A 12,880-nucleotide genomic window follows, 5' to 3' on the forward strand; every position below is an offset into this window, starting at 1 on the left:
TGACCCTAGTTTGGATCCCTGGCACCAAAAAATGCAAAACCCAAATGGTCAACCTTAAAAGATGCTTAGTAGTATCACTAATGATTAGCCAAGATGCAAATCAAAACCACAATGACAGGTCTGACACATGCTTTGCATATATGAGGGCCAAACTGCTCCCCCCAACCACTAAACCAAAAAATACTCCTTATACCTATTAGGTTTACTGCTATTTAAAATAGTTTGGCGGAGGCTGGAGGTGGGGGTAGGAAGGCTAAAGAGATAGGGTAAAGCACTTGCCTTGTTCATAGCCAACCTGAATTCAATCCTTGGTACCCTAAATGGTCCCAAGCCTACCAGGAGTGATTCCCTGAGAACAGAGCCAGAAATATGCCCTGAGCATCGCCAGATGTGGCCTTCTCAACACACACATAAAAAGTTTTGGAAGGGACATAGAAAAACCAGAATGAACCTTCGTCAACTTTGTGCATTTATGCAGGAATCATAAAATGGCAGCCACTATTTTGGAGGATGGGGCACTGTAGCACTGTTGTCCTATTGTTCATCGATTTGCTTGAGCGGGCACAAGTAACGTCTCCAGTGTGAGACTTGTTACTGTTTTTGGCATATTGAATATGCCATGGGTAGCTTGCCAGGCTCTGTCGTGCGGGCGGGATACTCTTGGTAGCTTGCTGGGTTCTCTGAGAGGGTCGGAGAAATTGAACCCGGATTGGCTGCTCGCAAGGTAAACGCCCTACCTGCTGTGCTATCGCTCTATTTGGGGGGGGAGGGGGGAGCAGGAAGGCCAAACCCAGCTGCGCTCAAGGTTTACTCCTGGCTGTGTTCAGGGATTACTCCTGGAGAGATCAGGGATTAAACCTCTTGATGCATGTAAGGCAAGCACCCTACTTCCTGTACTCTCTCCAGAATCAGTGTAGTTACTATTGAAAACTGTATGGAAGGGGCTGGAGCAATAGCACAGCAGGTAGGGCATTTGCCTTGCACATGGCCGACCTGGGTTCAATTCTCAGCATCTCATATGGTCACCTGAGCACTGCCAGGGGTAATTCCTGAGTGAAGAGCCAGGAGTAACCCCTGTACATTGCCGGGTGTAACCCAAAAAACAAACAAAAAAACCCCACAAAAAAAAAAACCCCAAAAAACTGTATATAAGTTCCTCAAAAAAATTAAATTAAATCTAGAATTACAAAGTATACCGGCAATTCCAGTCTTGGATTACACACCCTTCAGAGTTGAGTCTCAAAGATGTATTTTAGTATTATGAACACAGCATTATTTACAATAGCCAAAAGATAGAAGCAATCGAAGGAATTATTGACAGATGAATGGATAAAGAAAATGTACACACACAATTATTGAACAAGGATATTATTCAGCTTAAAAGTGAAGGAAATTCTGTTATGTACAATAAGAAAGAGGATATTCTTTATTTTGTTTCTGGACCATACGTTGCAGTGCTCAGGACCTACTTCTGGTGATACTGGGGATCAAACCTAGAACTTCCACATGTAAAGCAAGTGTTCCAGGCCTCTGAGCCATCTTTCTGGCCCTTCCATGCTCTTCAGCAACACTTTTCAACCAGGAGCCATATGACCCTCCTGTGGGCCACAAGGTATTCCAAGGGGGCCAGAGATAAAATTTGGGAGCGAGGTGGGGGTGGGGGAGTGGGGGATGGTGATGGTACAAGATAAGGAAGTCAACTAGTGAAACGGGGCTCACAGGAGTAAACAAGGTTGGAAGAGGACCACGGTCCTGCTTTAGAGGATATCAGGCAAGTGATCTAAGTCAACCAAACACACAAACAATAAAACCCTACATGGTTTTACTTATGTTGCCAGGAGACAGAAATGGAAGTTGCTTGATGAGTATAGTTTTAGCTTTGCAAGAATTCTAGAGATTAGTTATACAACAATGTGAATGTACTTAACTCTATTAAACACCACTTAAATCTCAGTAAATTAAAAAAATATTGTAGTAATGCTATTTATGAATCTGTGTATAGATGATTTGTTTTTTGGGCCACACCATGTAATGCTCAGGGGTTACCCCTGGCTTTGCGCTCAGAAACTTTTGATTGTGTTTGGGTACCATATAGTATGCTGGGGATCAAAGCCGGGTCAGCTGTGCAAGGTAAGGTGTTATCTGCTATATTATGCTTCCCGCCCAGTATGCAGTTTTTTTTTGGGGGGGGCAGCTGGGGGCAAAAGAGCACACCTTTCAATACTCAGGGACCACAACTTGCTCTGTGCTCAGGGGTCACTTCTGGCTCTATGGTCAGGGGTTACACCTGGCAATACTCAGGGGACCATAAGCAATGCTGGTATTTGAACCATTGTTGCAAGGCACATGAAGGCAAGCAACTTAACCTCAGGGGCTATTCCTGGCTCTGCGATCAGGAATGACTCCTGGCAATACTCAGAGGATCATTTGTGATGCTGGGGAGCCAAACAATTATGCATGCAAAGCAAGTACTTTAACCCTTGTACTATCTTTCTGGACCCTGTACCTTTATTCTTAATGTGGTGTCAGGGATTACATCCAGGGCTTGTAGAAGCAAAACATGTATATTCGTGTTCCCACTACATTTTATGCTACCTGTATCTTACCACAATTGAAAAAAAGATATCAGGTCTGGAGATGTATTATTTGTGGGAAAGAGCTTGTCTTGCAAATCTAAAATCTGGGATGATGAGGGCTGGAGATGTATTATTTGTGGGAGAGAGCTTGTCTTGCAAATCTAAGATCTGGGTTCAATTTTTGACACTGTAAAATAAAAATAAATAAAAACACACCAAATAGAACGAGTATAGAGATTATAATTAGGACCATTGATTACAAGAGACAGAACCCCAACTTGGACTGGTTTAGGCACAAGATGAGGTTGATGAAATTCATTGGCTCATGGAATCCAAGGACAGATGACCCACAGAAATGGCAGGAATATGGAGCTCCAAGGAAAAATTAGAACCAGTAACTTGAGTTTCCAGGATTCTCTTTTTTCACCTCTGCTGCTTTCTGCATGTCGGCTTCAATTTTTTCATTGCAGACCAGTTGGTTCCACATGACAGGACAGGTGGCTGTTGACAGCTCCTGTATTTTACATTTTTATGATTTCCACAGTGGAGAAGGATTTTCTTAGTTTTAGTTTAAAAAAAAAATCTGATAGGTCCCTTGCTGGCTTAGGACCAGTGGGCACTTATGAGGACATTTAAGACAATAATATGCAACAGTCAAAAGTTTTTACAGAAATATGAAGAATGATTTTTATAACAATATCAATTATGCACATTTAAAACACATACATATATAAAACAATACCATAACATTTTTCAAAGATAAATGTATTTCTAAGGAGAGAAACACTAGAGAAGAGGCTACCATTCCACCTATTGAAAGGACAGAGTAGGAACTGGAATGAATGGAAACAAGGTAAACTGAGAAAGGTCTCCCATGACAGTGTGAATCAAACAGTATCACTGCCTTAAATCCAGGCACAGAACAAAAAACAGAAGCAAACATAGTGTTAGAAAAGAGAAAGAAGTAAAAAAGGAAATAGGAAATGGGAGAGATGGCTCAAGTGGCTGGAGCAAAGGGTTTGCAAGCAAGAGCCTTGGGTTTAATCCCTGGCACTACTTGGTTGCCTGAGCTGCCAGGTTTGGCTCCCCTCTACAAAAACCAAAACCAAAACAAAACAAAAAAACCCACTACCACAAACCAACCAGGGACTGGAGGGATGATACAGCGAGTAGAGTGCATGACTTGAAGGCAGTCAACCTGGGTTTGATCCTCGGCATCCCATGTGGTCCCTGAGTAATTCCTGAGTGCAGGCAGGAGAAAGGCCTGAATGCTGCTGGGTACAGTTTCCCCCCGCACCCCCCCAAAAAAAAACCAACCCCAAAAACCAGACAAACAAAAGTAACAAAAAACCTGAAACAGATTTTTTTCTGTTTTTAAAGGTAAATAAAATACTTTGGAGAGTAAAAGGAGAGAATGTTGAGCTTAAGAATTCCATAGAATTCCAGAGCCAGGAGTAACCCCTGTGCATCGCTGGGTGTGACCCAAAAGAAAGCAAAAAAAAAAAAAAAGAGAATTTCATAGCTATCCACTATATATATCCTGATAAAAGAGTGAATGGAGGGAAGGTAGGAGAAAGAGGTATCAAGGGTATTCCCTGAGTTTTGATTTAAATATAATTTATCGATAAGTCAGATGAAAGGGGCTGGAGAGATAACACAGCGGGTAGGGTGCTTGCCTTACATGGGGCTAACCTGGGTTCAATTCCTATCATCCCACATGGTCCCCTATGATCCACTAGGAGTAATTCCTTAGTGCAGGAGTAACACCTGAGCATTGCTGGTGTGGCCCCAAACAAACAAACAAAAAAGATAGGTGAAGTTGGTATACTAAGGGGAAGCCTGAGACTGATGAATTAAGTTTGAATTACTTATGAGATCTCAAAAAAGAACATCCTTAAAGTTCTTCATGGTCAAAAATGTGTCTATTTTTCTTTATTTGGGTGGAGGGGTTCTAGCCAAACCCAGCAGAACCCAAGGGTCATTCCTGGTGGTGGCCAGAGGGCATATTTGGTGCCAGAGATCGATGTGGAAGGCAACTGCCTTAATCCTTGTACTTTCTCTTCTAGCCTTCAAATATGTCTATTTTAATGTCTTATTTCTGAATGATGAGTTCTTCATTTTATCTTATTCTATTCTTTTTTTTTGTTTGTTTGTTTTTTGGGTCACACCTGGCAACGCACAGGGGTCACTCCTGGCTCTGCACTCAGAACCACCCCTGGTAGTGCTCATGGGACCATATGGGATGCTGGGAATCGAACCCGGGTCGGCCGGGTGCAAGGCAAATGCCCTACCTGCTGTGCTATCGCTCCAGCCCTCTTATTCTATTCTTTGTTCCCATTGCTGATTTTTCCTCTCTTTCATTTTTCTTTTATCTTTCATTTCTACATTTGTTGCTTTGTGACTACTTATTTTAAAACTTTTTTTTTTTTTTTTTTTTAATTTGGGACCACACCTGGCAATGGTCAGGGCTTCTAGCTCTGCATACAGTGATCATTCTTGGTGGGGCTCAGGGATCATATTCAGTGCTGAGGATAGAACCCAGGGCAGCTGTGTGCAAAGCAAGAGACCTAAGCATTGTACAATCTCTCTGGCCAAATTTTTATTCGTTTAGGGTAATAAAGGCACTTAACGCTACAAATTGTACTCAAGTATAGCTTTAATGATATACTATTGGTTTTGCTACAGATTTTTTTTTTGATCACTGCAGTGCTCAGAGCTTACTCCTGGCTCAGGGATCACACCTGGATGGGCTCTGGGGACAAAATGGGGAGCCAGGGATTGAACCTGGATTGGCCGGCCATATGCAAGGCAAGTGCCCTGTCAGCTACATTACTTACTCCTCCAGCTGATTCTTTTTTTTGGGGGGATGGGGTAGGGGGTAGTGGGGGCACATTTGGGACTACTCTGGGCTTTGCACTAAAGAATCACTTCTGGCAGGCTTGGGGGACCATAAGGGATGGTGGGGATGGAAACCAGGTTGGCTACATGCAAGGCAAGTACACTACCTGCTGTACTGTCATTTTGACCCCCAACCAGCCTCAAGTCTTTACCATAAAATCCAACCTCTTCAACAACAAAAATCTTTTTTGGGGACATTGACAGGATTTGACCCAAAGCTTCATTCAGGCAAGGCAGTGCTCTCTACCAGTGATAAATTTAGCATGTATTCTTTCACACCTTTTCTATTTCTATTAAAATTACATATGCAATATAACATCATTATCCTTAGATAAGATAGATTCTACTCTACACACGGCTCTGCAACAGGCTTTTTTTTTTTTTTTGCTTTTTGGGTCACACCTATCGATGCACAGAGGTTACTCCTGGTTCTGCACTCAGGAATTACTCCTGGCGGTGCTTAGGGGACCATATGAGATGCTGGTATTTGAACCCAGGTTGGCCGTGTGCAAGGCAAACGCCCTACCCGCTGTGCTATTGCTCCAGCCCCCTGCAACAGGCTTTAAAACAAAATTTTACAATACTCTTTGAAGACTTCCATGGCAATGCTTGTTTTCAATCTTTAAAAGTCAGAAGCTTTTATTGCAATAGAGGTCTAGCTCTCTTTTTCTTACATTTACCTAGAATTTCATGAGTCTTTCGCATCTGAGGGTTGAGTTTGTCTTAAAATTTTCTTTCAGCTAAGAATAATTTTTTTTGAATTATTGCTCCTCCTCAGTCAGTTCCTGTCATCTTTTGAATTTTGTCACCTTCTCATTTTACCATCTTTAAAAAAGAAAGCTTGTCTCTAATTTCAGTGTGAAAATGAATTAATTTTTAACATTTTCCCCTATGTTTCATCAAGACTGCCATTTGCTCTGATCAAATAATTTACTCTTCATTTAACTGTTAAATATTTTCATGTATCTGCTGACTTGAGTCTACATTTGCTTAACCTGCTGGTGACGTGTCTGTTACATAATAGGAACTAAATGAGCTATCGGAGAGATTCTCAGAAACTTCTAGATCCAGCCCAAGAAACTGATTAACTCTTTGATGGGGTATCAGTCCAGGAGACTCCAACAAACTGAGAAGGAGCAAAGGTGGGGAGGGGAGGCGCCCTTGGGGGAGGGAGTTTTGCCATATTTCTGAACAAGAACAGAAAATTATATGACCAATCCTTTGATCCAGCAACTTTTTTTTTTTTTTTTTGCCTTTTCGGTCACACCCGGCGATGCACAGGGGTTACTCCTGACTCTGCATTCAGGAATTACCCCTGGCGGTGCTCAGGGGACCATATGGGATGCTGGGATTAGAACCCGGGTCGGCTGCGTGCAAGGCAAACGCCCTACCCGCTGTGCTATTGCTCCAGCCCCGGGATGCTGGAAATGGAACCTGAGTCGGCCGCTGTACTACTGCTCCAGCTCCATCCAGCAACATTTTAAAGATGGAAGTAAATTCTCTAAGAACCCACAGTGACACAAAAATTCCCAGATCGATTTAGTATGCTTCCAGATTCACTTCCCACAACTCCTTCTCTTAGCAAAACCCATTTAGACTAGATTTAAAAAGAAAAAAAAAAAAGGAAAGAAGCCCGAGGATGCAGTTTGCCATCAGGGACTTGGATACTCGGGTACGTATCAACTCTGTCACTCGAGGCAACCAGACGAAGGTTTTCAGCACCCCTTTACTCAGCGGGAAAAAGGGGGAACCTGAAACTAAAACTGACGAGCTCTTCCAGCCCTCGCAGTGCAAGCCTCGGGCACGAGTCCGGCCGGTGGCGGATGACCCCGGCCTAAAACACCGGAGGCCGGGCCGTGGGGTGTCTCCGTAAACCGAGCCTCAGACCTGCACTAGCGTCCTCCGTGGCCACCACAGCGGCCACAATGGCCACCGCCGCGATCGCCCGCCTGCCCCGGCCTGGCCTCACCTCACCTCACCTCTCGGCCGCCGAGCCTCCAACTCCAGCCTCAGCTCACCTTTCCCGACCACGCTCTGCGCACGCGCGGCGCCCGCCTCCGCCCCGGCCTCGCGCACCGGCGCTCCGCGTCGCCGGCAGCCGAACGTGCGTTCAGCGCGCGCTTTTCCTCCCAGCGCGGCCACCGTCGTTTGAGGCGGAAAGGCGGGAGGGGGCGGGGAAAAGGGTGGGAGGTGGAGGCGAGCGCGCACCGCCCGGCCGTCGTGGTTTCCTGGCTGCGCGCGGTGGTGGCGGAGCAGCTGCAGCTGGAGCAGCAGCCGCGAACATGGCGGAGGGGTTGGAGCGTGTCCGGATCTCGGCGTCGGAACTACGAGGGATCCTGGCCACGCTGACTCCGCAGGCCGGGAGCAGAGGTGAGTCGCGCCGCCCCGCTCCTGGGCCGGGCCTGCCCGCCCCGCCTCCCTGTCCCTCTCCACCTCCTCTTCCTCCCCCCGGCGGTGCCCACGGTACTCGGGTGTCCCCGCCCCTTCTCCCCACAGTGGGGGCGGGGGGCGAGGGCGGGCTGCCTCCGCGATCCTGCCCGAGGGCTGGCGTGGAGTCCTCGGGCTTTCCCAGCGTGGGTCCCCTCCGTGAGGACCCAGCCCGAGTTCCTGCCTCCGCCCCTTCCCCCCCACCCCGCCCGCCCGCGAAGGTGACTGTTCCCCTTTGCTCCAGTGCTCTCAGAGTAGCCGTGGATTCCCAGCCTTCAGCAGACACGGAAAGGCATGGGGTGCTGGGGTCTGGTGGAGGTCTCCGCCGTGTCCTGATCCCACAGGAATCCCCGCCTAGGCCTATCCCGCCATTCTCCAGCGTTGGCGAGAAGGAACCGGGAGAAGTTCAGATGCTGGAACGGTTGACACACCTCCCCCCCTCCCCACCGCCCACCCCACTCCCACTGGCTTCTGAAGGTTGTGCTCCCAGGAGACTTCCGGGATCTCCTTGAACGCACCCGACACGCGTCGGCTTCAGCGTGTGTGGGAGCGGTTTATCTCAGGATGCCCAACCTGCGACTCGAGGTCTCCAGCTCCACCGGGAAAGCCCCACGGAAGATTCTAGTGCCACGCTGCTCCTAGGCAGTGGCGTGGTGTAGGACGGTCGCTGTGCTTCTGCAGGTCCGTGGCCCAAGTCTGGGGAGTGAGTTTTTCCTTGCCAACGAGTTGAATTGGATTCATTCAGGTTCCCTTTCGCTGCTCCAGAGAGTCGTAGTAGCGCTTCTCCTGGCCCGCTTCACCCACGTTGTACAGAGGCTGCCGAGGCTGAGCTGTTCTGGAGCCAGACAGACTGCTCTAACTCTCTTCACTTGGTGAAGCAGCCTCTTTCAACCTCGGAGAATACTTAAGTGATATCTTTCACGTTAGAGGTGCTGCTGGAGGAATATGATTCTTGAGGATTTCGTTTGAGTTGGTGTTTATAGATCAGTCCCAGGGTTTTACATAGCATTCTTTCTGAGTACTGAGTAGTCACACTAACTTCTGTCATTTCCCAAAGGACACGTTTGGTGGCTATTTGTAGTAGGCTCTGTCCTTCATAGCAAAAGATAACATACAAAAAATAGATCCTTGCTTATCTGTCATTCAGCAAGTTCTTGGAACCTGGCGAGTGGTGCTGAACTCTCGTAAGCTCATACTTGAGTGCCTCAGTCCTGGGTATTTTGAGAGCATGTCACAATACTTCCATCATCTTGCAGGGAAAGCTCCCTCATGGAACTTTTTCCTTTTCCTATTCCATCATCATAGTAGCAGTTGGGCTCAGTATTCTAATGATGATAGGCTGAGCAGTATTTACTTGGGATGGCTCTGCTGGCTGCTGTGAGAGAGTTGGTGAGCATGAGTGGAGTTGAAGAATGTGAAAGGAACTGCTTCTGTTTGCTTCAAGAGGAGTTATGTGCTGTTGGATAATTGGTATCAAGAAGAGGATTGTCTCAGCCAAGTTCAGAGACTGGAGTTGTAAGTTTTTTCTTGAGCGATGTCCAGGTCTGTGGTTTGTTGTGCATGCCCCCTTCTCCCTCCAGCTCACCCCCCATCCCTGCCCCACTCCATTAGTATGTTAAAGGAACTTAACCACCTGGGAAAAACATAAAGGTAGAAGAACAGGTTAAGATGGATACCAGGGCTTATGAGAGAGAATCATCTGTGCTGAGACAGATTGTCATTTTATCCTGACAATGATGAGTAGTTTGTAGTCTTAGGGATTCGAATATGGCTTGACTAGGCAGGCATATGCTTTCTTTCCCTGTCCCCACATTTATGTAATTGTGCTGGTAGTTCTAGTACAGTCAAGTTCTTAGGCCTGCCAGTTGATCAACAAATACTGTACACCTAGTAGAATCTTTGCCTCTACAGAAACTTCGTTTATTGTCCACTAATCTTAGCCCTTATTTCATTGTATTTTTGTGTGAATTGAGCCACACCCAACGGTGCTCAGGGCTTACTCCTGGCTCTGTGCTCAGGGATCGTTCTTAGTGGGGCATAGAGAACCATATGTGGTGCTGAGGATTGAACCCAGGTCAGCTGTGGGCAAGACAAGTGCCTTAATTGCTGGCCTTTCTTTTTGGCCCCAAATCTTAGTATTTTGTTTGTAATTCTTGCTTGGCTTTTCTGTTAGTTTGCCAGAATCATCTCCTCCCAACTCCCTTCCTCCTTTATTTTCATCTACTCTTTGCTTTTTCTAACATTACAGAAAACATGAAGGAGCCCAGACAACGTAAAGATAATAGACGCCCAGATCTGGAAATATATAAGCCTGGTCTTTCTCGACTGCGGAACAAAATTAAAATCAAGGAACCCTCTGGGAGTGATGAATGTAAAGATGAAATTGTTAATGACCGAGAATCTTCTGTTGTTGGAAATGGTACACAGCTCATTAAAGATGTTTGTAAGGATTTAAACAACCAACAGCAAAATGGTCCCGTAGAACCAGAAAACCTTCGGGTACAGGATTCCTTTCCTAGGACTGCTGGACAAGAGGATCGAAGTCTAAGAATTATCAAGAGAACAAAGAAACCTGACATGCAGATATATCAGCCTGGAAGGCGTTTGCAGACTATTACCAAAGAAATAAATAACCGGGTAGATGAGGAAGAAATCCTTAACCAGGTTGAACAACTGAGAGTGGAGGAAAATGAGAGTAGGGTAAATATGAAAGAGGACGCTGTGAGTAAACCAGACAAAGATGAGACAGAAAAGAACCCAGACAATGACAGAGTAAGGCTTGCTATAAAGGGAGAAAAAGGAAAGAGGATTGAAAAGGGGGGGGAGGGGGTAAAGAAAGTGACTGATGACCCTGCACAGGGAAAACCTGGTTCTGCAAAGCGCTATTCCCGCTCAGACAAACGAAGGAACCGGTACCGCACTTGCAGTACCAGTTCAGCTGGGAGCAACAACAGTGCTGAAGGGGCTGGCATGACTGATAATGGATGTCGCCGCCGCCGTCAGGATCGAACGAAGGAGAGACCCCGGCTGAAGAAACAAGTATCTATGTCTTCAACGGACTCTTTAGATGAGGACAGAATTGATGAGCCTGATGGGCTCAGGAGGAGTTCAGAAAGGAAGAAACCTTTAGAAAGAAGTTGGTCTGGCCGAGGGGAGGGAGAGCAGAAAGGCAATGGTAAAGAAAACCGAGGCACTCTTCGTGTCACTTTTGATGCAGAAACCATGAACAAAGATTCTACCACAATCCGATCAGTAAGAGAAGTTGTGGAGAGGATAAAGCCTGATAAAGCCATGAGCGTTGCTGGCAAAAGCTCTGAGAAGCAGGAGAGCAAAAACCTGAAACAAGAGCTTCGGGGTCGTGGCCGTGGCATTTTGATTCTGCCTGCCCATACCACTCTATCTGTTAATTCAGCTGGTTCTCCAGAATCTACATCCTTGGGACCTCGGCTTTTATTTGGATCTGGTAGTAAAGGATCTCGGAGTTGGGGTCGTGGTGGCACCACACGACGATTATGGGACCCTAACAATCCTGATCAGAAACCTGCTCTAAAGAGCCAGACACCTCAGCTACATTTCTTGGACACTGATGATGAAGTGAGCCCTACATCTTGGGGGGATTCACGCCAGGCTCAGGCATCTTACTATAAGTTTCAGAACTCTGACAACCCTTATTATTATCCCCGAACACCAGGCCCTGCCTCCCAGTATCCTTATACAGGCTATAGTCCTCTACAGTATCCAGTCGGTCCTACGAATGGCGTGTTCCCGGGACCTTACTACCCAGGCTATCCAGCTCCATCAGGACAGTATGTTTGTAGTCCACTTCCTGCCAGCTCTTTGAGTCCCGAGGAGATGGAGCAACACATGAGGAACATGCAGCAACAAGAGCTACACAGGCTTCTCCGGGTGGCTGACAACCAGGAACTACAACTCAGTAACCTGCTCTCCAGGGACCGCATCAGTCCTGAAGGCCTGGAGAAGATGGCTCAGCTCAGGTATGGTGTGCTTCTGTCCTTACTAAAGGGAAATAGGGATAAGCTGGAGGAGTTTAGGGTCCTCTAACTGATAGAGGTTGAAACCTTTTAGACCAACACTGGGTGTTTCTCACATTGGTGTTTCTATCAGAGGCATGCTTGGGAAATGAGCAGAAAAGAAAATGATGTTTCTGGTTCTTGAAATGATTATGCTCACAGTTTCTTTAAGAAAAAAAGAGTGTGGAATTAGGAAGTGGCAAAGGAAAGACTTTCCAGAATGCTAAAAAATAAACAACATCTAACTTGCAAAGGTCTTATTTTCATTGTTAAATTTAGGTATAGGCACATGGGGAAAAGCTAGTTTCTAAGATAGGACTCTCTTTAGAATGATATTCTGCTCAACGGAATGAAAACTAGAGTACTCTACCTGGGGTGGCCATTTGAATTTCCTGCCAAGTAAGGTTTTTTTTTTAATCTGAAGGAAGCTTAAATAGTGGGTTTAGCTTTTGCATGTATTTTATTTCAGAGCTGAACTACTGCAGCTATATGAGCGCTGTATTCTATTAGATATTGAATTCTCTGATAATCAGAATGTGGATCAGATCCTGTGGAAGAATGCTTTCTATCAGGTGATTGAGAAGTTCAGACAGCTCCTCAAGGATCCAAATGTTGAGAACCCAGAACAGATACGGAACAGACTTTTGGAGCTCTTGGATGAGGTAAACCTTCATTGTCTATAGGATAAAGGCTTCAGCATCTTGTAGTTATTAGATTTTTTTTATTTGGGGTCACACCCGCTAATGCACAGGGGTTACTCCTGGCTCATGCACTCAGGAACTACCTTTGGTGGTGCTTGGGGGACCATATTGGATGCTGGGAATCGAACCCGGGTTGGCCGCATGCAAGGCAAACACCCTACCCACTGTGCTATCACTCCAGCCCGTTATTAGATTTCTATCACTAGAAATACTGGGTACTAGAAAGACATTGACAAAAACTGTATGT

The 12,880-nt window shown here is 46.1% G+C and overlaps 2 protein-coding genes across 5 annotated transcripts in view; one reads left to right on the forward strand and one right to left on the reverse strand.

The window, feature by feature from the left end:
- Nucleotides 1–7,601, reverse strand: part of SRR (serine racemase) — a 27,531-nt gene extending 19,930 nt beyond the window's left edge. The window contains exon 1 of one of the 4 annotated variants that reach the window (XM_055131122.1): nt 7,493–7,601. The gene's annotated coding sequence lies outside the window, so the exon portion shown is untranslated. Of the gene's footprint in view, nt 1–7,443 lie in introns of all 4 variants that reach the window. The other 3 variants (XM_055131119.1, XM_055131120.1, XM_055131121.1) reach the window with 3 other exon arrangements.
- The window catches only part of SMG6 (SMG6 nonsense mediated mRNA decay factor), a 282,134-nt gene continuing 276,703 nt past the window's right edge, over nt 7,450–12,880 (forward strand). Inside the window, exons 1-3 of the mRNA XM_055131114.1 lie at nt 7,450–7,844; nt 10,150–11,896; nt 12,402–12,594. Coding sequence (XP_054987089.1) covers nt 7,757–7,844; nt 10,150–11,896; nt 12,402–12,594 — 2,028 coding nt within the window. The 5' untranslated portion in view covers nt 7,450–7,756. The remainder of the gene's footprint in view (nt 7,845–10,149; nt 11,897–12,401; nt 12,595–12,880) is intronic.

The sequence above is a fragment of the Sorex araneus genome, chromosome 3, assembly GCF_027595985.1.
Source record: "Sorex araneus isolate mSorAra2 chromosome 3, mSorAra2.pri, whole genome shotgun sequence".
In the NCBI taxonomy this organism is placed as follows: Eukaryota; Metazoa; Chordata; class Mammalia; order Eulipotyphla; family Soricidae; genus Sorex; species Sorex araneus.